The following is a 26,120-nucleotide window of genomic DNA, read 5'->3' as shown; positions in this document are numbered from 1 at the left end:
CATTGTTGTTCCATATTCCCTTTTTTTGACAAGTTTATGTGGTAAAAAATCAACTACATGTGGGGTTATGTATATTGTGTGGTCCAAATGATTTCTCTTAATTTTTGGGCAAAAAAGAAAAAAAGGAAAAACATAGGAAATTGGAGGGAGTACTATTTTGTAAATTTAACTATTTATTAAGAATGATTGTAACCAATAAAACACTATTTTGATGTACTCTATATAACATTAATATGACATAGTACTTGTCATTTCCGGTCATTTAGGCCACTTTAAGTCATTCTGGATTAGGTCAATTATGAGTCGGGTCTTTTCGGGTCGGGTCATCTTGGGTCAGGTCAACATTGGGGTCAATTAAGGTTCAGATCGGATCACTTTCGAATCTCGGACCGGCCTTGTTAGCTTTGTTAGGACTTAGTTATATGGCAATCTCTATCCGTGAATCCGTCATTTTCATCATAAAGAAAATATACCGTGGGTCATAAACAATCATCATGTTAAGTGATTTTATGTTTCTTGTCCATTCACGTCAATTAGCATGCCCATTCTGTTTCTCATATGCTGTGAAGTTTTATGTGATTCGGTAAAGTCTTAAGAGTATCTAGCTTTAATTTTAAAACGGTTCAAATACTACTACATAGTTCCTGATAGAGACAAATCTTTTGGTATTTTTTAGGTAACTTGAAATGTGGGTTAATATATATTTAATCCGTTTTAAGGTTTAAAACGGATACCTCCATCTTAAACAACAAGAATGTGTATGTGATTTAGCAAGAGCCTATACGGCTAGAACTTAGAAGTTAGATCTCTCGATTTTCGGTCTATTTTTCTTCTCTATTTTTGGTCAATGCCAGTGATTGTGTTCGGAGAGCTGAAATGGAGTCCGTACCATTAATTAATGGAGAAGATCTTTAGTTTCTTGCTCATATAGTACGACAATAGACCTCATATTACCACAATTTTTTTTCTTCAAAGGAGCGGGTAAAAATCGAACCCTCAACCTCATGGTTGGAGTATGTAGGAATACAAATATTCATATACCGTGAAACCCAACAGACGAGACATTTTGTTTTGGTTACACCATTCGATTTTAGGTTGGATTTATATCGTGACCACACTTTTCCCCCAGAATTTAAAGATGATCCACCTGAAATGGGAACAAAGTATACGAAGTACAAACGAGCTATAAAGAATATAGCCAAAATCATGCATCCACGTTTGATACTTGCGGCCAAGTATGAGTAACATGCTAACCATCGAAATAAGAATAGCCAACATTAAAACAATACGGAGTATATTTCAAAGTAAGATACTGCAGAAAGTGAGGGGAAAGAGGGCTTTCCTTTGAATTGATTTACACAGTATGGTTTACAAAGGGAATGTATGTATCGACAATACATAAACCTATTTCTCCAAGTAAATGTAATCCAAAGAATCAGGAGTAACATTCTATGACTAATCTAAACTGAATGGCATATTACATTGCTAAAGAATAACTATATTGGATCATGTACAGTGTAGGGGGGAATGAATGTTAGGATAAAATTAAGCGTGGCTTAAACAAAGGAAAACGGTTTCAACATATTACCGGCTGTTTGTCATGTTAGCTTCATTACACATACAATCTGGCATTGGGTAAGTGTAGAGTGAGGCTGTTGATTTTTTCATCTCACGTCCCTTTAGATCGCTACGATGAAGCATGTCTTTCATTTGATATGTAAAAGTGTCCCATCTGCATAAGACCACCAAGGCACAAGAAAACATAAGACCAACCCCATTACTAACAAACCTGACTATCAAACACATTTAATAATAACTGTTACTGTTTTGACTTTGACAACCCTATGTTTTATAATAACGAGTGGACGATGAACATATACAAGTAATGATGAGTGGACGATGAACATGTACAAGTAATGACGAGTGGACGATGAACATATCCCAATTAAATGGATCCTTAGGGTTGTGTCAATTCCAGTATTCTTGCATTCAGGTTCATCATTTTCATCCGGACATTTTTCATGTGTTATTATCTGGTCATTTCAGGGTCTGAGTTAGTTTGGGGACAGTGAAGTTTGGGTTGGGTCAGGTTGGATCGTTTCTAATCATGTTGATATGTATTTTTGGTCATATCAGCTTATGCTGTTTAGCTACAGATTGGATCGGACGAGTTTGCTAGGTCTAATATAAGATAGTAAATTCCCAACATGCATATATGTATCCTTACAGAATTCTTGATTTCTCTGCTTTTTATGAAGTCCCATTCCTTCATTTATACCCATTTAACCCAACTTTCCAACAACAACAACATCAGAGCCTTAATCCCAAAATGATTTGGGGTCGGCTGACATGAATCATCTTTTCGAACCGTCCATGGGTGAACGCACGCCTCAAAATGCGAATAAAAAAAGGGAAGATGAAAAACAAAAAGGAAGAACGAAAATGTAATGGAAAGTCAAGGTGAACTTAGGGGTTTTAAAATCGAATTCCGTCTTTCTTTTATAAAAACTTAAAATTTAAATCGAGAGAAAAGATTAAAACGATTTTTAAAAACCGAAATAGAGTTAAGGATCCGGAATGAACCAGGTAAAATCTATAAGAAAGTGGTTGGTGAAAAAGTGTAATAAAGGGGAGAAAAATAAATAAATTAATTTTTTTAAATTAAATAAAAAACACTAAATCTGTCAAAACATCAAATACTAAAAATCCACATGTATCCTTTCCCTCCATTGTGCCCTCTCCGTCACCATACTCTCCTCAAGCCCCAGAACTCTCATATCGTGCTCTATCACTCTCAACCATGTCTGTCTCGGTCTTCCTCTGCCTCTAGGGACTTTTTCTGTTCTCCAAGTCTCCAACCTCCTAACTGGTGCGTCCATAGGTCTCCTTCTCACATGGCCAAACCATCTTAGTCGGTTTTCCATCATCTTGTCCTCTATTGGCGCCACTTTTACCTTTTCCCTAATCACCTCATTCCTTAACTTTCCTTGTATGTCCGCACATCCACCTCAACATGCGCATCTCCGCCACACTCATCTTTTGAATGTGACAATGCTTCACGGCCCAACACTCGGAGCCGTAAAGTAGGGCAGGCCTAATTGCCGTGTGATAAAATTTTCCCCCGGAACAAAAAGATTCAAGGGGGTCACCTTCAAATCTATCAGGCATAAAGAATAACCAACAAACTACAGTTACCTGACATCTGGGTTGTCAAACAACGTAACTAGTTTCCTCTTGTCAGGAATAATTGTCTTTGAATGTCCTCCATAGATGTAACGCCTATGACCCATTAAGAAGTGGGGAAAATTTCCTCCTTGGGTGGTGACGAATACCTCACTGTGAAGGCAAACTGTATAATCAAGAGCTGCTAACCTAGACGAATGACCCTGCAATAAGACTACATTTGTCATTCTTTCAAAATCACAATCTTTTTTATGACAAGTTGAGTTCAGGTTGGGTGGTTATGGACTTATGGTTCAGTCGAGCCAGGTTATTTCGAGCCATGATTATTGCTTTTGTTTCAAATTAGTCATTTCGGGTTATTTCGAATCAGAACATTACATTCAGGTCAAGCCAATTCCGAATTGGGTCTGCTTTGGGTGGGTTTGGGTTAAGGTCAAGTTGGGTAGGATCAGTTCCGACAAGTCTACACAATATTTTAGACATAAAGTACCTCAAATGGAGCAAGTTCTTCAGGAGTGGCTAAAGTATCCTTCGTCTCCAAGAGAGGAAAGAGCTGTCTAAGGGGGGCCATAAACTTTTCTGATTTGTAGATTTTTCCAGAGGCAACATATACCGATGTTGTGTTGTCAAACCCCATGCCTCTAAGCATCATTCCGACCTGCAAATACAGTGAAAACCGTTGGTACGTACAGGAAGAAAGGGAAAAGGAAGTAACAAAGGAACATACTGTTGAATCAACAAGAGTGAAGGAAAATGCAATTTCTTATGGTATGATGTGATTTTAAAGTGGAGTCAAATACTCGATATTCTTTGGCTTTGGAGCATGATAGAATGAAGCAAAATCACTCATTAAACTGTCTGCGTTTTTAGTATTGTGAAGCACTAGTCGGTCGATTCAATTTGACACAAATTTCATTATGGTTCATACGAAGACAAACTCTTTTTGTTCAATACAAGGCTGCGTACATAGGACCCCCTTACCTCACGAAGGCCAGGAGCCTTGTAAGAATTTATGGCACTATGATAATGTTGTTTTATTGGTTTTCAAATGGGAAGGAAGGGTTATGAATTGAAATACAGCTATGCTTTTGACTAAATACTTCTAAGTACCTCTAATGGAGTTAGTGGGCATTTTCCATCTCTACGTATGGCGCCAGGTCTTATGACACGGCCCCTTCTACGGAATTTTCCTCTCCAACCTTTTTCCCTAGCAATATCCATTTCTTGTTTTTCTTCATCTCCACCATCATAAATACAGCACGAAAATGCAACCATATCCTGGAAGATGAGAGATTTTATACATCATTTAACACAAAGATGGGCAATCCACATTCATGATTTCTGACGTGAATTGGGATACGAGGAGATACAGCTAGGGCTAAGCACAGATAATCTATAACTTTGTTCTTCAACTTACCTTTTCAAAGCGAAGATGCACTGAAATATACTTTCCCCTGCTGCTTGAAGCTTTCTGCAACATTCGTTGAACCATAACATCTGCAAGAGACCTTATAGGCTCGGAAAACCTCAGGGCTTCGTAATTTGCATAGCATCGTAGCTCTTGAACCTCTGTAGGCACTGTGTTGGCCAGCCTATTTGAAAATGGTGCTACACGTACAGCCCTACAGATTAAGGGAGGGAGTACAAGTCTGAAGACCCCTGATGAAAATTGTATCGGAGAACAACTAATTCACAGAAGAATAAAGTGAAGCGGCTTAGTCAGAGTGTCAGACATTTTGCTCTATTCCATCTAGACTTGTCAAATTCTGAGCCGACCCGTAAACCCAACTCACTTTTCCAGGGCTAAGATCCAAAAAATCTCAACCCGCGACCCGAGCCCTAAATGACCTGTTAATTTAGGGTCGAAAGCCGACCCGTTGGGTCAAAGATAAATGAAGAATTTTATTAAAGTATTAATATTTATATACGTATTACATTTGAGATAATAATTAAAATGTGTACGGAATAATTTGTTTTAATACTTTAAATTAGAAAAACAGTTAAAAAATAAATTTTAACTTTTACATAAAATAACTTAGTTTCTATAATTGTGTCAACATAATTAATGTAACCATTTAATATGATAAAAAATATTAATATTAAATATGCTTTAATTTTTTAAAAAAATTTAAAAACTATTTTTTTTCAATTTTTTTAAATGGTAAAAGACTGGCGTTAAAACTATTCTTTTTCTCGTATTCTGACCCGTATGACCCAACCCGCTTGACAGGTCTAACTCCATCATAGTCCAAACCTTCTTTGGCTCCATTGGAGATGGAAACAAATGGCAAGACATATCTGATGAAATAATTGATGAAGAAACAGAAGAGAAATAATGAGGAAAGGGACGGAAGGAGAGTATTAAGGTCAGCTAATTGGCATGAAATTCATACCGCAGGTCCAGCAGCTTTGGAAGCACTTTGTGGAGGTAATAGGCTGGACTCGACCAAGCTTTTAACCTCAAATTCACGATGCTGCTGATACTATGGTTATACAGCTCAAGTACATCTTCTGGGAGCTGTCTTACTACATTCACCTTATTTCTAAGGGCATACATGAAGAATTCTTCGTCAAAAATATCACCAAATTTGCTGCAGCACGATGAATAAAGTGTAAAAGCAGTGAATATTAGCCAGGTTAATTTCGTCATGATCGCAAAATAACAGACGTAGCAGCTAAAGAACATGAAAGGCACAAGTACTTCAAATTTAACATATTGAAGACTAACTATTAGCACGAGTGTACAAGGAATGCAGAATCAAATATATTGTTGAGTACATTATTAATATCCAATAGCAACTTGCAAGTAGTCAAGTACCCGAACAATTATAGATCATCCAAGCCTCATTTTCCTCAGATAGAAAATACTGGTAACATATCAGAATATTCACCATACCATTAGTTCCTCATTTTGGGATCTGAGAACAAGAGGTGCCAGTGTGCCACTTTAATGGACCACATAGACTTGACAGTAGAATTACTTATAGCATTAAAAATCCTTGTAAATGCAGCGGGCTTCATCATACATGGAGCAACAAGCTCCTCTAAAGCAAAGGCTCCAGTTAACAGCTTAACACACAATACATGATATGTAACTTTGCAACCTATGGAAAACAGAAGTACTCTGTCTACATAACTCTAAGGGCTTGCTTGGAATGAGAGTAATTATTAAGGGAGTAATGAGAGCTAAAATAAGAAGAAATGGGAGGAGATTGGTGGTTAGTGGTGGTTGTGGAGGGTGGAAAGAGGAGGTGAGGGAGGAACTATTACCTCCACAAGGAGGTAATGCATTACTTGAGGAGGAAGGGGAGTAACAATTACTCCCTTAATGAAGGGACTATTACACTATATTTCCCCATTTTTATCTATTTCTATCTCCAACCCCCATCCCTTCCCTCCATTTTTTAGTTCGTTTTAGTTCTATTACTCCCTTAATTATTACTCCCATTCCAAGCAAGCCCTAAGGAGTAACAGATTTTCACTTTCCATCACCGCAACCAAACCCATAAATAAAAAATGTAAAGCAATAAACACTTGAACACGGTACCTGGAATCTCTCCACACACTATTTAAATGAAATATTGGAATCACCAGGGTAGCATTTAACAGGCCTGCCACTGCTACTGCATCACATATCTGAATTTTACAAACAAAATAAAGATGAATTGAAAAGAATACTAGCAGATAATACCATAGAATGAAATTGAACTATGAACTAAAAGAAAAACCAGCAAAGATTCAGCTTGATGTTACATTGTTACCTCATCCTTCCCACTTTTCATTTTGGTAGTTTAGGTTAGTTGTTCACATTTTATTCCATCCTTATTTGTCAACTTTCAGTTGTAAAATTATTATGTCTTGAAGATCATTGGATATTCACTCTTTATACCACTAAACTCAGCTCCTAAAGCCTAGTTCACTTAATTGTAAGCTTGTAACATATTTAAAAGGGAAAAAAGTAGTATACATGTACAGTCTAAAAATTCATCAAGTGCAGAGGAAATTAGTCACACGGCGAAGATGCAACTCTATTCCAGTCACCAAGCCACCAAATAGTGTGTACTTGATTAAGATAAATGCTTGTATATTTTTACCCTTCTTTCTAGTGTCCTAATTAGTTAATGTGGCCTCTCCTATACTCTGTAGTGTTTGGTAACTCTGAAAGTAACCTACTAGAAATTCACCAAAACTGCTCGAATGCATCTACTATATAGAAAAAGGCATTGACAATTAGCAACTAATACATCAAAAGACATAAAAGGCGAAGTGAACATACTGACAACCGTTGCTGATTAAGCCCACCGTTTGCTTCAATTATGAAGTATCCATTAGTTGAGGGCAATTCTGATAAAAGAAAGGCCAACAGAGAAAAGAGTTAGCAGGTAAGAATTGACAACAACAACAACAACAACATTACCCCAGTGCCTCAATGGCTCCCGCAAATTGCGGGGTAAGGGGGGGTCGGATGTACGCAGCCTTACCCTTGTGTTAGAAACACAAAGAGGCTGTTTCCGAATGACCCAAGATGAAAATTGCGTCGGGAACTGCATCGAAGGACTGCTACTTCACAAGAGAAAGAAGCAGAGCCACTTTAGTGAGCCATTTTGCTTTACTCCATCATAATCCAAAACCAAAGAGTAATGAGACTTTGGCTCCATTGGAAATATGGAAAACAGGTAAGAATTGACAAAAAAAAAAAAAAAAAGATGGTATACAAGGGATACATCGGAACTATAAATACAAAACACAATGTAAAATGAACTTGTTCGACATCAAGAAGCTAGAAATAGAAATACACGTGATATCTAGCTTGTTTTACCCCCTTATCATAATGTTACTAAAGGGGTTACTAAATTTATTTTGAAGAGAATTACTCAATTTATTTACGTTCAGGATATACATTTCCACACTCGGAAATCTCATTTTGAGGCAAAATGGATCTTATAAAAATTACGAAACCAAGGATCAAACAAGACACTGTTATCTGTTCGACTGATTTGCACTTGAAAAACTGTGAACTTTGTCATGATAGCAAACCTCTCAATGAGTACAGAATTTCATCAATCACGAGCTCTAACCTCTTGATATGTCATGATATTAGAAAAGGCTATTTAAAATAGTTATGCATAAGGTACATGAAACTACATTTGCAGAGAGAATAGGTCTTAGACTGAAGGAAACACTATATTCATCACAGCCAGAATAGCAAAACGCAAACCTGTTTTAGAAACTCTCTTATCAATACACGGGGTCCAACCTCGCTGAGATCTCGATGGCCACACGGTTGTCAGCTGCACAGAGCGTTTCTCCATGAAGTTCAAATATATGTATCGCCTCAAAGAAAGTATGAACATTCTCACTAAGTCACAACTCACAAGAGTATGGTGAACCAAAAACAAAGCAAGAAAGATAAGAGTGGAAACCAGGAACTGGAACCGAAGAAAATACTAGTGAACGAATGATACCATGCCATACAGTTCATTAACCAAGCTGCCATTGCATTAATTATCAGCATGTATGCCAAAAGGCAAAAGGTCTATTTGTCATCCTTCATCAGCCCCTCCCATATGATCCAGTCTCCAATGCTAACAGACAACTTCCACCCCAAGCTAAAAGCCCTCAAGTACAGGTTTCTAAGACCATTTGTAACAATGAATTTATACTGACAGTTTACCAACTCTTGGTTTCTCTCACACACCTGTATTTCTTTCCCAAACAATAATTAATATTCTTCAACCTACCAAATAAATAGGCTCATTGCAATTACAACTTTTATCTAGTTCATGGAATAACTCTAAATATACTTCAAAGTTCATGAAAGGTAGGTTGAAAGTTAACACTGTCATAGTAAGAGCCCACAACAAGCAGATCTTCAGTCAACAGCATATTAGAAACCACACAAAAACTTGGCAGGGCCCATCTAAGGATTGGTATGGTGTATGGGCACAGTCGGACCAGTGCACTACTCCTAGTTGGTAGCTCCAGGATATTAGAGCTGCTATTTGAGAAAAGAGCATAACTACTCCCTCCATGCCACCCCCGTCTAGCTAAACTTTATTCTCTGGATTGTCCCATGTCTGGTAAGCTAACAGCTGAAAGAGGTGGTGAATCAACGTGTTTGGTAAGTGGTTCCAACTGCTGCTTGGTGCGTTTATTTTCAATTAAAGACTCTTTTATTTTATTTGAAATCAAAATTTGAAGACAATTGCTCATTTTAATTGTTAGCTAACCATTTTGTTTGTGTGAACACCATAATATTAATTTATTAAACACTTTCACCTTTCTTGTCCAACTCCTCTCCTCATGGCAAAACTATTTATGCAGTACAACACCAATTATAAGTAAACTGAACAGTCAAGACTAGACATCAACAGCACACCAGACCGTTTGGACAAAGTGGTTACTAATACCATCAACTAACATTTGTAAGGTTGGCACTTCTAATTTCTAGCAGCCCAAAGCACTGATGTCCGACATTTAAACAGCATAATCCCATTACACATGAAATCCACCAACTAAACTAAAAGCACACAAAATGTTTCGATAATGAGCGGAAGCAATCCTCACAACTAAGCTTCCTCAAAATTAACCAGCTATAACAAAAATATACAGTTACACTCCCTTATCATGCTTCAGACTTTACCAAAATGTTAACAATATGATCCAAAACCAATACTAGACTATCATAACACACCCTTTCCTTGACTAAAACAGACATTAAATCATTTTGTAGCATTTTGAATTACTCCGTGTAAAGCTACCACCTTTATGACTTCCGCCCTAAACTCAAAGAAATGCCAAATAATGTGCATACACAGAACCGAGAACACTCTAAATTCATACCCAATAAACATACTTAATACGACAACATCATCATTTCTTCATCGCCTCAAGGGATCTCACAAATCGTAGGCAAAAGAGTTAGATGTACACAACCTTACCCATGTGTTAGCAACACGGATAGGCTCCCTCCCAATAACCCACCCAATAGGCTCTCTCCAGATAACCCAAACTCAACTGACAATTGCATTGAGAATGACATCGAATGATGAATATACTTCACAATAAAGTAGTAATTTTGCTATAGGCCATCATAATCATAATCATAATCTAGAATAAAAGAATAACGCGTCTTTGGCTCCATCGACAATAAAAATAACTTGAAACTCATAACTAAATAAACTACTATTAGTACTATGAAGATACGAAATTTACGACAACCCGAACGAAAAACACAACATACCGCATTAGAAGAGGATTGATTAGTAGCCTGAGCTTCAAGGTAAGGCAAAAGCCTTTCAAAAACCTCAGGAGTCCGATACAAAGAACCGGGCAACCGCGGTTCATTAAGAACAAACCCACCAACAACCTCAGAATTCCCTTTACCAATCTTCAAACCACCAACCTTACTACTTAAACTATCAAAACTTAATGAACCCATATACACCAACATTCCCATAATATACAACAATGGTGCAAACAAAAGCACCCCCTTTCGTCGAAAAACCGCCGCAATCACCATATACACTACCCGTTCAACGAAATGCCCTACCTTCATTGACCCGACCCGCCTACCGTGAACACTCCCGGGTGATGTGTGTGCCGGGTTCAACCCATTGGGCTTCATTCGGGTGGGCCGGAATCGAGGGGATGACGGCGGTGACGGAGACGACGTCGTTTGGGTGTTGAAGCCCGGGCCTAAACGGCTGTAGCCGTGCATCAAATCTAACGAAAGATCAAATTTTGACGACAACCCTCGAAATTATTTTGAAAATTGAGTAATGGGTAGTTAGCATTTGATGAAATAATTAATGGGTTCGGGATTAAATTGAGAAATTTGGGGGAAATTTGATTAATATGGCAAGGAGAAATAAATTCGATTATTGAGGTGTATGAGTGAGTGTGGAAGTAGTGGAAGGAGTAGAAGAAAGGTGAGATGAAGAACATGTGAGTCATGCAAATAAAGAATGAAGAAAAATTGAGATTAAAAGAGATTTGATTCTGTTTTTAGTAGTAATTTAATTGGATTGAAGGATTTGTTAATGTGTTATGGAGACATGGAAATATAGAAATGTTTGACCTCTTTTTTGAAAACATGATTGATTGGTGTGTTTTTAGTCGGTGATGAGATCAAACAAAGCATTTATTTTGTTGCCGTGGGGTTGTGTTTTACGAGTAGTTTGCAGGATTGAATGAAAAATTTATGATTTTTGTACTGTGGCCCTAGGTTGCACGGACACGCCTAAAATTGGGCGTTCCCGTGTCGGACACGGACACGCGTAGGACACGCCCCGAAACGTTTTGGACACGCCAAAAACCGTGTCCTATTTTTTTTAAAAAAAAAAAACCGTGTCGGACACGGCCCAACTAAATTGGACACGGCCCGTGTCTTATGGACACACCTAATATTAGATTTTGAAAACAAAATCTGATTTCATATGAATCATATCACGACAATTTTCTCCAGTTCTCCTTTACTCCTCCTACGCAATCGCCACTCCCCACTTCGCCAGTCAGCCTCGCCTCCTCCGGCCGCCGGCCGCCGTTATTTCTTGGTCGCAGTCAGCCTTTCTTGCCGACGACTTACTGCAGCTTCACACTCACTCAGCAGTAATTTTCACCTTTCCCTAATTTATCAATCTAGGTTTAATTAATCAATCTAGGTTTAATTTCTGAAAATCAATCGATATTATTTATTATTATTGTTGTTGTTGTTGTCGACTTGTCGTTACATCAAACTGAGGGTTTTCAATTTGGATATTGATTGTTTGATTTGGGGGTAATTTCGAAAATTAGGGTTTGGTTGATTTGGGGTAATTTGGATATTGATTGTTTGAATTAGTAACATTTACCGAAGAAAACAAGCAGATTGTGTGAAAACAAGCAGATTATGAGATGGATAGTGTTTGTATATATTGATGAAGTTGGTTGTCTTGATGTGGCTAATCTCTCCCTTGATGAGCCTAACATGGAAATGATGCTCTTTGGTGATGATGGTGAGATTGGTGACTTTGGTGAGTTAGATGATCGTACATCGGGTAATGATGCTTGATGGGGTTTGTAATTTGAAACTTTTCATGCTTTTTATTTATTTTGTAAGACTTTTCATGCTTTGTAATTTGGAACTTTGTTGTTGGTAAGACATTTGATTTTCATGTATAAGACATTTTTATTGGTTGTTTTACGACTTTGTTACCTTTAAATGACCAAAGTTTAGATGTTGGTTGTAATGGCGTTTAAATTCCCTTTATTTTAATAGGTATATTAGTTTTTTTTTTGCCGTGTCCCGTGTCCTGAAAAAATCGGAGTGCCGTGTCCCGTGTCCGTGTCGTGTCCGTGTCCGTGTCCGTGTCCGTTTTGGTGCAACCTAGCTGTGGCCCCATTTTTATTTTAAGAATACGCGCTCTCACTTTCATACGATTCTTATATTTGATTACGATTAAAATAAAGGTGAAAATTAAAAAATGTTATAAGAGATCTTAAGTAAGACGAATTATTATACGAAGAGGATTTTTCTTCATATATAGAAGAAAGAGATTCTGGGTAAAAATTCTATGAGAAATTTTGATTAAAAGTTATGTTAATTTGTTTTCTTATCTAATTTTACCATCAATAGTACTTGTAGTTGGCAAATTACATATCAAGTCTCATAACTCGTCCCTCGGAAATCGATCCGGAGCATCGTCACGCACCTCATTACCTTTTTTGAAAGCTTTACATGTCTATAAGATAAGAAGTTTCTGTAACAATCAAATGAACTTATTTTCTTGGAATTAGAGAGATAAAATAATTTACTCTTTCCATGCAACAAGGACATGCCTTTTGTCCAACAGTAGACCAACCAGATAGCATTCCATAAGCGGGAAAATCATTTATTGTCAAACCACCAATTCTATATCCTTCAAGATTATCAATTAGCACAACTTCCATCTCAAAAACTTATATAACTGATCCACCTCTCAAAACATCATGGTAAAAGTCTATTCACAAATTCTCATTTGTGACGAGCGATATCCGTAACAAGTTTGTGACGGGTCAAATAAAACCCACTTGGATAGATAAAGACAAACCATTTGTGATTCCTTAGGCACTTTTACTTTTGTTTTATTTACCCAAGTGGGTGATACTTTACCCGTCACAAGGGAGACTTATTGAAGTCCATTAAAGTATTTCAACATCCAACTGACTAACTAAATTCCTCAAGTTATTAAATCCATAAGACTCCTCAAGATACGGAACACCGTCACTGTCTAACAAAGCTCTCGCGAGAAATCCTCTAAACTGAAGGCAACATTTGCCTTTAACATCCACCAACACCATCTAATGAAGATAAAGCTCTTTTAGCATTCCATTAAATTACCAATCATAACACTGCAACAATTAGGGGGTTATGAAGAACCAAGGATGATTATGAATATGACTAAAATGCGTGCAAGTGTGAATAAATGAAGAAAAAGTGGTGAATAAAAGAAAAGGGTGCTTAATTACCCATTAATTTGTCATTACCAACAATATCATCGAGTCACGGAATAAACTGTCATGGTATAAAGAATCAAGGATGATTTTGGTGATGGTCAAAAGTATTTGTCATGAAAATAGATTGAAAATGGTAAAAACCGTAGAAAGAAAAGAAGGAAAAATAAGATAAAATGTTGACGGAATGATGAACTCAAACACGTTTGAGTTTTGACCTCAGTAGCCCATTGGACCGCGGGTCCTATGGCGACACAAGGAGCCCCTATCTTAGGCCAAAACTCGGTTTTGGCTCAATCATTCCATGTTTTGAATCGTGTTATGCATGATCTATGTTCATAAAATCACGAAAACAGTAAAAACATGAAGTTAAAGAGTTTATTACACCCTCATACTTACAGGTTCGGTTGCTTGATAAAATCGACAAAGTGTTAAACTTGTGAGTCGGAAAACCGTTTTGTATGAAAAGAGTGTTGCTTTGCTTTAGTGTTGATTGATTAGGTGTAGTTGATCGAAGTGGTCGGTCAAGTATTTTTAATGCACAATGAAGGTACCAAACAAAGTGTGTATGCTTGTATGAATCGTGTTTTGGATCGGTAGGTCCAAAACACGTGTCCGTTTTGACTTAAGAAGTCGAGTCTAGAATTTTAAGGGAAAAAAGAGGGGGCGGACACTCGCGTCGTTGTAAATGGTAGTGCATGAGGGGTATTTATAGATGAATGAGTGGTGTTGGTTGCTTGAGGTGGTTTTTTGGCGACATGCGCATGTAAGCAGCCCAAAGGGGCGCGAGCTAGCCAGTGGGGGAAAGAAGCATCCTGTCCTTTTCGCCAATTTGGATTTTGCTCTTTGTTCTATCCTAGGGTTTTGTTAGGATGTGTTTTATGGTTTATTGTGTTTGCTTAGCCGTGTAAGCTTGCTCTTGGGCGTTATTGGGTAATTTGTGTTTCCCCAATGTTTGATTTGTGTTGAGTCGAGATTTGAATTTTGAGTCAGTTTTTAGGCCCGATGTCGGTTTAGACTCTAATTAGTGTCATTTTGACGTCGTCGACGTGCACAACATATTTCAGTTATTTTCAAAATATTTTAAGGTGTTTTCATTTTTGAAATCGTTTTTTGGGTTTTCCGATGCACTGTCATACAAATTGTTGTTTAATCATAGCGATTTTTGAAACATGTTATAGCTCAATAATCATTGGGTGTTTGTTGGGATTCCACAGATATCGGATATCTACAGAGCCCCCACTTTGACTGAGGCTTAGGCAACGAAAAAGTCAAAGTATATCCCCCAGATCAATCGAAGATTATAACCTGAAGACAATTGCGCCGTCAAGGCGGCTCAATAGGGTTTGAGCCAAGGACCTGCCGTCAGGAAGGGCGACGTCGATGCGACTTGGGGATCCAATTCAAGGACCAGCCGTCAGGAACAATTTAGAGTGTGTTGACTGTCGGTGCCAGTAGTTTAAAGCCCGTTAGACTAATATAAAGGCTCGCCAGCCATAAGAAAGAGTCATAACTAAGCTGTTTTAGACTTTTTTGCTTTGTCTGGCGCCGGATTGCCGTCGCTTATGCGGACATGCCAGTCGTCGAGAAATGACTCAGTGGGGAGGTTTTAGGAGGTTCCACTGGGGAATCTGTGCCGCAGGAGGCTCTTGCATTGTGTTGGGGACATCGACACCTAGTGTGCCTTTGGCAGGTGGACCCGCCGGGGATGTCCGACGTGCTCGGAAGAGTAGGCCTTTCATGACTCAAACCTTTCCATCGAGTACATGCTCGTGATTGTGACTCATTATTCAGAAGAATAACGGTTTTTAATTTCATTATTTGCCATTGGGAAATTTGAGAAAATAACGATTTTTTATTTCGCTATTTGGGATTTGAAGTGTGGAAAATAGCGATTTTTAATGCCTATATTTGAAATTTGGAATTTTTGTGCGATTTCTAATTTTATTATTTGGAATTTGGAATGTGGGAAAAATAACAATTTTTAATTTTGCTATTTGTAATTTGAAATGTGGAAAATGAAGGTTTTTAATTCCGCCATTTGCAATTTTTGAAATTATAAGAGAATAGAGACTTTTAATTTTGCCACTTGTATTTTGGAATGTGGAAAAATAACAATTTTTAATTTCGCTATTTGCAATTTGAAATGTGGAAAATGACGGTGTCCGCCATTTGCAATTTTTGAGAGAATATAGCGACTTTTAATTTCGCTACTTGCAAATTTGGAATGTGAAGAAAGTTATGAGTTATCGCTCGTAATTTTGTGGAATGATCATTTGTTTAAGGATTTGGGCTCAAAAGCCCAAAATCCGCGAAAAATAGAGGACACCCCAAAAGGGCGCATATGCATTGGCGAGGCAAGGGAGCTCTCCTTTTTCGACAAAACAGACGCGATTGCACATCATTCGTCTTCCTCTCTTTAAACGATTCGAAAAAAGGCTCTCCAATCGCCATTTTCAACTTCGTTTGTTACTCCCATTTGTGCACAAACATTATGTCATCTCAAGGTATGTGGATCCTCTCGATTCCTTTTGCTTTTTTTTTCTTGTTTTCTTTGATTTAATCGGGACAAACCCTAACTCGTCTTAAATCGATTTGGGCATTTTCACCTTGCTCGATTTTTGGCGCAATTGTTGCTTGAATCAGGTCAGAAACCCATCTTGGAGTATATGGATACTTTTAATTTGCATTTTGGTCTCCGTTCTCGTCCCCTTTATGCGAAAAACATAGTAAGGCACGAAACCGTTTTATTTCGCGAAAAGCGTTGGTTTGCTTGATATACGGACCCCACTAGGTTGCATTGTACTAGTCGGAAAAGGTTTCTCTTGCTATGTGAAGCCCTTGTTGCTTGCAAATGGGCTTACATTTTTCTTTTTGCCGTCGTCTGCCGGTCTTATGATGGTCTTATGCTGACGGAATAAGCGTCTTGGGCTTGGACTGAGCCGTCTAGCTTTGACATATTCCCTACGGATAGTTTAGGTTACCTTGGGACGTGATCAAGTCACGTTGCTTTGCCGTCGCCGTAAATTGAATTTTTAGCCTCTTTCGTGCTTAATCTGCATCAACTTTGTCTTGCTTGGGCTGTGTTGAGATGTTTTGCTGGGAACGACATTTTTGTGGGCTTTGTTTGAGCAGAGGGTTGTTCTTTTTTTATTTTTTACTTGGGTTGGTTTTGACCCGTCTTTTGTTTGAAAATGGCGGGTTAGTGGTATTTTTTGCTAGTTCGTATTTGTGTAGATAGGGTGGAAATAGGCGGGTTTGCCTTTGTTGGTTTGCTTTGTTGCTTGCTTGTATTTGCATGTTATTTTTTGTCTGTTTTTTGGTTCTTTGGGCTTTGTCTGTTTCGCGCCGTCATAATGCCGAAATTTTGACTGATGCTTGGCTGTTTCTCTTTGTTTGGTTGTAGGTGAGTGTTCTAGGGTGACAGAGTCGGGGACTCGGGAGGCAGAGGATCCGGGAGGATCCAGGAGGAGGGTGATCCAGGAGATTTGGTTGACTTGGCTACGCGTGAGGCTTGAGTGTAGGTCACTGAGCTCTAATCAGTTACCTACGTCAACAGATTGAGGGGCGTCTGATGATTTGGGGTCAACATTGGGGAAACACACTGTATTGTGGCCTTTAATCATCACTTCGTCTGATGATTGGGGTTCAACATTAGGGCGATGCACTGTGTCATGGCCCTTGATCATCATGTCGTCCACAATATGCCAGACATTTTTTCCTTTTTGTCTTTTCCTCTGGTCTTTCTCTCCCTCCTTATCAGAGGGATAGAGGGAGTCTTTGCTCGATAGGTGGCAGATAGCCTCCAGTTTATTGTTTAGGTCAGCGTCTGTATGATAAGTATTTGTATCGTACCCTATCTGTATGGTCATCTGTTTGTGTCAGACTCTGTTTGTATATATGAATGTGTGGGTGTATTTTGCGTGAGGCAAATTTTGTATATATGACATTTTGTGGATTTTTTTTGTTGTTGGCTTTTTTTTTGTGTTGTGTTTCGGGGGAATGCGGTCGACGGATGACTTCCCGCTCGCTTTGGTGTTGATACTTGCAAATGTTAGTGTAGAAAACAGGCAACAGGTAGCGTACGCATAGTACACAGAAACAGACGAAATATTGCCGAAATCAGCAACTTGTCATGACTTGAAAAATTAGCCAAAACTGATTTTGAAATTGTCTTGAATTTTCGAAAGTTAAAATGAATTTCGCGGAATTTGTTTTGAAATTTCGAGGAATTGACTCGAATTTACGGGAATTAAATTGAATTCGTGGGGGATTTGGTGAAAATTAAAATTAATTTTCGGCAATTGATTTGAATTTGCAAAAAATTGATTTGAAATTTGCTTTGAACTCAAGCCGTCTTTTGGAAAATAAATTCCAAGAGAATGTGGGTGAAAAAGGTGTTAGAAAGTTAGCTTTCGGTTTTTTGTGAAATTGATTTTGAAATACGAAAATTCGCGAGGAAATTTGTGATTTTTTACTTGGAGATGATCCGTCGCAGATCGCGGTGATTAGCCTTCCCCCCTAAGAAAAAAGGTAAAATAAATTCAATGCTTAACGGCGGGTCTTGGACACCGTGTCAGTTTTCGTAAAACGTAAAACCAAGGAAATGTGAGGGTGTGAAAACACAAAAAATTCTGGGTAGGCAATCACAGGCGCGAGTTTATTGCCGAGGGGATGTAGTGTGTCATGAGAAAACACATCTGGAAAAGGATAAGTCAAGAAAAGACTTCGCAGAGGTAGCCCAAAGGGGCGCGAGCCTTTCTACGAGGGAATGAGGCCCTCTTTTTTTTTCTAAAAAGCACGCTGCTGTTTTCTGGATATATAACGACTTGTGCTTGCTTGTTTCATCAACCCGAAACACAAAAATTCTATGAAAACTTCCCTTCTTCTTCCACAAAATCATGGATACTTTCGAGGGTAGGCTGCATCATTGATGTCGGGACTTGTCTCCACCCGAGAAATATCAACTCGATGTCATGTGAGTTGGTCAATTGTCGCTGCTCCATCAAGTGAAGGTTCAAGCTTCCTTTCTTGATGCATGAATTCAGTTTTGGGACTCGAAACTTCATGTTTTCGTATTCCCGAATGGTGAGATTTGCCCTCTTGCCGAAGAGGTGGGTGCTATTAGCGGTTGGTCGAGCCATATGTCGGTTCTTCCTCCGACTCGGTTGTGTTATAAGGAGAAATTTCGCTCCATGATTGGCTTATCCAAGAGCCAAATAGATTTCTCCTTGCTCCTCATGGTGTTGACATAATGGCTTTCATCAACATCTTTTCCAATCGGTTGAATGCTAGTATCTCGGATGTTGCTAGAAGGAGGGCTCTTGCCTTTTGTCTAGTTCATGCGTACCTCTTTGTGGAGGTGTTAAAGATGGAGGGGTCAAGTTGGTATGGTAGCATGACTCTTATTCATGTCATTGAGCAAATGGAACATGGATGGGATCCTTCTTGCACTAGTATAAAAATATTTATTTGCGGCTCCAAAAAAGGGACCTTTTGCGGCGTTTTTCATGTAGCAGCAAATTGGGGCGGGAGGGGGGGGGGGGCAAATAGAAAAGTTATTTGCGGCGTTTTTAAAACGCAGCAAATAAATAGCTATTTGCGGCGATTTTTTGAAAAAAAAACGCAACAAATAAATAGCTATTTGAGGCATTTTTTTTTTGAAAAAACGCCGCAAATGGGTATTAAATTTTTTTTTTTACACTAAAGAAATTATCCAAAAAAATTATTTAAATATAATAACTCTCAAATATATTTTCCCACAAGACAATCTTACATGATTTTTGAAATTATTCTAAATTCATACATCAAATAGAAATAACACACATACAAATATACCATACTCAAAAACTAATTACAGCGGTACTGGAATACATAATTAAAAAGTAACTCAAGTTTGATTCTAATCTCGAAGCTTCTAAAACTTAAAGACAACCACTAATTCCATAGTATACTACGGCTATAGGATTGCTTCATTCAACAAATCATCTCTTACGTCACCTCTCCAAATATTCACAGCTCAAAATAATTTAGTTGTCTTCTTACTAGAAACATTGCGTCGAATTTTCAGCTTAGGAAGGCAGTTCACAATTTATCATCAAAATCGGCAATATCAGTTTGCGCATAACACACCTGTAAACTCGCTAGATAACTGTTAGCCAGATAGCCACATATGAAAGACCTACCCTTACTATTCCAGCAACAAGTACACCACGGTTGAATGTTCCTATATTCTTTGGTATAGATATAAATCTAAATATACCGCAGCTCAACAACTTTATGAATGTGAAGTAAAATATATCTAGAAAAAGAATTCTCTACATAATAAAAGTGTTTACCTGTTCACAAGGAGCTCTTTCTCTCGGATACCATATATTCATTCATCTTCATGCTAAGTGCCCTTCTAAAGTGAATCAGCAACCTAGCATTGAAACAGTCCCGTTTAAGGTTTAAGACAAACTAGAAGGAGCCTCGCCTATTTATAAAAAAGCTACAGAACATTCATCATATAAGCTAAGGGGTTGTGAACAATACCGATTCATATTCAGTCATACATCAAAATAAAAGTTTATTTACTATGTTTTCCTCATTTTGAATTACTACTTTGTACTGAGGCACTAACTAATTATTGATATTCTAATGAAGCTCAAAATTTGAGTACAAAAGTAAAGACATTGATGGCAATTAGACTGACTTGATCCTATGTCTATGTGCCTGCAACACACGTCAAAACTTGTTTATTGAAAGTTATGCCACATAAGAACAAAGGTAAACATATGATGGTGTAAGTTACTTTCTACATGACGTTCAATATATTGACATACTACATCTTTCAATTGATGTCAAATGTCAACATTAGCAAAGATGAGAAATAAGTTAAGAATGAGAAGTCAGTTGGGAGATCTAAAAATATATCAATGTTAAATGACATGAGTAGTCTATTATCATCTGACATGCTGCATTTATAGCAGACTGAGTGAGTGAGAGGTTTGTAGTCCCTAAGACAATGAAACACAAGTCAGGAAATTATTATTCATAACATACAACACACTAAGCAAACGAATTAGAAAACCCTAATTCACAAAGATATAAACTTTACACGAATTTTGTGGTTCACAAGTCTTTTAGCATCTGATTTTCTGTACAAGTAAATGATTTCAATGAAATCATCTCCTATATTACAAAGGAGTAGAAAGTACTTTGTACACTACAATGAAATCTGAACACCTTTTACGTACCTTCATTCTTTCCCATTTTCTGAGTTAATTTTACTTCTTTTTCAAGAACCTTACCTAGTCATTGCACCACTCCTCTAGCGATCTGTACAAGTAAAGGACCTTTCATGGTTCACTGGTCTTTTAGCATCCTCGAAAGCCTATAAAAATGGAAGATGAGCATCAGTACAAGTTTCAGTCTAAAAGGAGACTACACACCTTGTGACTTCAAGCATCAGCACATACTGAAGAATCTTCAAGCATCAGTATAAATTAACATATTCATGAACTTCTCTTAATAAATATGGAAACTGTTGATATGCATCAGAACATCAGCATAAGCACATACTAAAGATTAACGATGTTGTAGCGAAAAATGACAGGGGCTTTGAGGGTGATAAAGTGACAGATAGATTAACGATGTTGTAGCCTATTAGCCATCACGTCTCTTGATAGCACCATCCAGATATTTGAACCAACAGACTCATCGACACTATTGGCCAGGTAACGACACTGCGATAAACAATGAAAGTAGAACAAAGCTAACTAAAGAAAAGCACAGGTCTATTACATCAAAATCAACCCAAGTTCAACATTTTGCTCAAAATCAAAGTCTACAAATTGTTTTCTATTTCACCCCCGACTCCAGACACCGTGTTGCGTACAAAACTTGCAGCCAAATGAGAGTAACATTGCCTACAATTAAATCCTTGTCAACAAAGTTTCCAATGGGATGGAAATCAAAATCAAACAATCTCTTACAACTCAAGAAGTCGACCCCTTTACATGTACAAATTGGCAAAATAAAGTGATACCCAATTGCTTTACCTAACAATTCAACAACATAAACCAATAAACCAAGTAGTAGGCATCCATGAAGCTAGCTAACAGGCCATCAACAGTATCAGGCAACAGCCCTACTAGTGTTATCATCAAGCCCTAGGCAAATCAAACACCCCTGTAGAACAATATATACACATGGAATTAGAAAAGTATCAACACACAACTGCCAATTATAACAGGATGTGGGAGAGAAATAAATTTCCTGCTGCTAAACAATATAAAATACCTACCAATTTACAAACTCCAGAGCCAAATTTAAAAAAAAAAGCAAGAAAAAGATACATATAACTAAGACGTTAAGAAATACTGTATCTCAGTCACAAAGATCACTAATTAAATTACCCAAAGATATCAATTTTAATGAAATTATGTTAGTCAACTACTCAAGACATTTTAAACAAATCAATGGAGAATACATTCTGCGAAGATTTCTAACTCTCCCCTAATGAATTTGAATCAGCAAAGTGTAAATATACAAGAGAGAATAATGGATATACCAGGTTCAATGACAACTAGTTGAGATCCCGTGCTAAAGCACGATATTTGTGAGAGTTAAATTAATTGAGCTTTAATTTTTACATAAATGAGTTGTAGTTATAATAGTATGTTGTAATGTACTGATTATAATGTTAGTAATATTATAAAAAAAAAAAGTTTATCATTCAAAGGACTTTTAGATTAAGTTATTTTTGTGTGAACCTATTTTTATTATTAAAAATAATGATAGCTGACTATGATGGAATAACATAATCTAATATAGGGTCGTACTATGTTATTATAAAGCTCTTATTCACCTTATAACCCGTAAACATATATAAACAATATACGACACATCTAGAAGGACGATTTACAAACAATTAAAAATACTATTTACCCCTATATTCTTTTTTCTTTTATTTTTAATAGAAAAAAATTAGAATTATTGATTCTTACTCTTTATCCTTTATTAAGAACAACCCATATTAATGAGAATTAGTTAACTTCTTTTTTTAAAAAAAATGGGACAATTTATTTTAGAAACAAAAAGCAAATAAAATTAAAACTTTATCAACTCAAACCACCAACTTAAAAAAGAACAAATTAATATGTTACGTGTATACTAAGCGTGAATAATGACCGTGTTAAGCCTATTTTTAGTTGGCATTTGATTTGATTGTAATATTTTATTCTGATTATAATATTTTATTCGGTGGATGAAATTTTTAGTCAATAAATTAAAAGTCATAATTTTAATGTGAGTCCATCATATTTGTCGATCAATTGAGCGGGAAAATTGTGAGCAAGTCTTATTCTTTTAGTTTAGTAGGGAAATGAATCGATCCGTATTAGCGATTTTTTTTTTTTTTGTAATACACTCAATGTATCGTATACGCTAAATAGAGCGAATCGCGAATTCGTATTACGAATTTTTATCGAGCGTATTACGTATCTGGTAACCTTGCGCTAAACTCATTTGCTATTTGGAGAACCTTTTTATTTTGAGACATACTGGAAGTTTGAAATTTTGATGTAACGTATTCTATGTTTCTCGGACTCATAAATTTGATAGCACATTTGTGCAACTTCAAGTGTAATGTTTACCGTTGTTCTTATATTTTGGATTAAATTTTATCCATTTAGCTGGAGTGATTTGGATTTTTCATGAAAATTTTCAAGTTAATGGATTTCGCATCCTAGATCTTTTTATGAGAGAATATATAAAAAAGCACAAAATAACAATAATAATATCACATTTTTATATTGGACATTAAAACATGTTAGCTTGTACAGTTGTATAAGATGGAAAGATTAAAAAGAGCGAAGTTGACACGTTTTATTTATATAATCAGTTTACTTAGACATCATAAGATTTTGGAGATTTTATTTGTATTAATTATACTCTTTAATTATACTCTATAATCTATATTATACTTTATAAAAACACTATAATGTTTGGAGCCAGAATTTTTCTGTGTATAGAAATATAGGATAGGATACTGAATATTTTATTTGTGGCAAAGATTGCGCCTATAGTTATGAAAATTCTATTATTATTAAATACGGTAGTATTAATATAAAATATCAATGTTTGGGCCCACCGAGTTTCTTGTTTTACAGAAAAAATTATACTTACACCTTGAATTTTTCGTTGGCCCACTAATGTATTGAATTGTAGTGAATTAAGATGACAAAAAATAGGCCAACTTATAGGAGAATGCATTTAGGCGGGAAAAAGATTGAGTTTTCTTATTCTTTTAGTTTAGTGGGGATGATTGTTTCCTTATAACAAAACCTAATGATAAGAGTATTTATAAAAAGTAATGAGGCGACTGAAATAAATGCAGAAAGTTGTACTTAATGCAAAACTAGAAATGTGGAAATATTCAAAACAACAAAAAGAAACACGCAAAACCGTCACACAACCAACCAGGGCCAGTCCTAAATATTTCGAGGCCCTAGGCAAAATAATAAAACGGGGCCCTTTTAAAAAAAATTTACTTCGATTAAATAAAAAAAAAAATCACGTGACATTATTAATACATGATAGTCGTATATTTTTTTGCCTACGAGCATTTTGAGATGCAAAATCATTAATAATATCGACATTTATGTTTTTCAAAAGTTCTTTCTCGATTGACAACATTGCAAGACCATTCAACCATTCTTCCGACATTGACGACCCCAAGTAGGACTTAATCAACTTTAACTTCAAAAAACTTCTTTCGGCTGATGCCACAGTTACCGGTACTGTTAAAAAGAGTCTATATGCGATTGAAGCATTTGGTTAACAATCTGCACATTTGACAAACTCGAAAATTTCAGTGGCGGACAATAATATATTTGGCAAAGTAGATTGTAAAACTTTCAATTCTGAGTAAAGATCATTTAAATCAACATCGGATGTATATGTAGAGTGAAAAGTTACACAACATTCTCTCAATTCATTTTCATCTAATGACTTTAACTTTTTTGAATCAAACAAAAATCCTAATATACTTTCAAAAATTTTTAGTTGCTCAAATCTACTTTTCAAAGAAGCAATTGTCATATCAACAACCACAAAAAAATAATCAACTCTAAATACTTCTTCAGACGATTGATTTTGTTCTTCTTCATTAGTTTCATCAAAATGTCTTTCTCTAATAATGCGACACTTTGTCGGAAGTGTAGGTTCTACATCCATATCAAGAGCAATATTTTTAGCAATATTAATACAAGAAAGAAATCCATCAACTCTAAACTTCTCAAAATATAATATTATACCTTCAACATGTACTATTGTGGTGTCAATACACATGGACTTAGATTGCAATTTCTTACTTACCTTGTTTATGACAAATAAAATTTCATACCAAATAATCATACAAAGCAAAAAATCAAAACTCTCAAGTGAATTATACAAACTTTCAGCCTCACTCTTTGACATTGCATCATTATCACACAAATCATATAAAACTGACAAAGCCACCCTTAACTCTGGTGCTTGAAATCTAATAGCTTTAACACTTTTAATTCGACTCTCACAACGAGCATTAGATAAAAAATTTAAAGTAAGTTCGGGAACATTATCAAGCAAAATTTTCCATCTTTTTGAGGAACTAGAAAATAATGCATATATGCGTTGCACAATACCAAAAAATAAAACAGCTCTAGTACAAGAATGTGCCATATCGCTAAGAGCAAGATTTAAACTATAACAAGCACAAGGCATATATAATGCACTTGGGTTCACTTCAAGTAAACGTTTTTGTAAGCCTTTGTGCTTTCCTTTCATATTGGAACCATTGTCATAACCTTGACCTCTTATATCATCAATATTAAGATCAAGAGACTTTAAAACCTTTTGTAATTCAATAAAAAGTCTTAACCCCGTTGTATCATTCACCTCCAAAAATTCTAAAAAGTACTCCTCAATTTTTATTTTTTCATTTGACATATTCACGCATCATACTATCAAAGTCATTTGTTCTTGATGAGAAATATCAGGAGTACAATCAAAAATTATAGAAAAATATTTTGCCTCTTTGATAGTTTTGATTATAGAACTTTTCACATTATAAGCTAAAAGAGATATAAGTTCATTTTGAATTTTATGTCCAAGGTAATGATGATGAATATCATGATTTTGAATCCGTCTAACATGATCTTGCATTCCCACATCAAATTTAGCAATCATTTCAATCAAACCTAAGAAATTACCATTATTATCTTGATATAATTTTTCATTAGATCCTCTAAATGCCAAGTTATGAGTAGCAAGATACTTTACGACTGGAAATATTCTAAGTCATACTTGCCTCCATCGATTTTTCTTTTTCATAATTATTTCCTGCAAGTTTTTATCAATTGTTTCACACTTATCTAGCCTTACTCTCATTTCATTCCAAGTAATCATATTATTCATATGCTCCGTACTATTTTCATGTT

The 26,120-nt window shown here is 36.4% G+C and overlaps 2 protein-coding genes across 2 annotated transcripts; both read right to left on the bottom strand.

The window, feature by feature from the left end:
- Positions 1 to 1,322: 1,322 nt before the first annotated feature.
- Positions 1,323 to 11,367, bottom strand: LOC141596944 (O-fucosyltransferase 9). Its single transcript, XM_074417228.1, has 10 exons — positions 10,427 to 11,367; positions 8,402 to 8,474; positions 7,460 to 7,527; positions 6,731 to 6,819; positions 5,577 to 5,774; positions 4,601 to 4,805; positions 4,294 to 4,461; positions 3,674 to 3,841; positions 3,196 to 3,386; positions 1,323 to 1,732 (listed from the first exon to the last, which is right to left on the bottom strand). Exons 1-10 carry the CDS (start codon positions 10,901 to 10,903, stop codon positions 1,585 to 1,587), a joined length of 1,785 nt encoding a protein of 594 aa, XP_074273329.1. The 5' UTR covers positions 10,904 to 11,367; the 3' UTR covers positions 1,323 to 1,584.
- Positions 11,368 to 24,477: 13,110 nt separating this feature from the next.
- Positions 24,478 to 25,629, bottom strand: LOC141595331 (uncharacterized). Its single transcript, XM_074415293.1, has one exon. The coding sequence runs from the start codon at positions 25,627 to 25,629 to the stop codon at positions 24,478 to 24,480; it is 1,152 nt and encodes a 383-aa protein (XP_074271394.1).
- Between the last annotated feature and the right edge of the window lie 491 nt (positions 25,630 to 26,120).

This window comes from Silene latifolia, chromosome 8 (assembly GCF_048544455.1).
Source record: "Silene latifolia isolate original U9 population chromosome 8, ASM4854445v1, whole genome shotgun sequence".
Lineage (NCBI taxonomy): Eukaryota > Viridiplantae > Streptophyta > Magnoliopsida > Caryophyllales > Caryophyllaceae > Silene > Silene latifolia.
The sequence above is the reverse complement of the archived record's forward strand: the minus strand, read 5'-3'. Positions and strand labels throughout refer to the sequence as shown.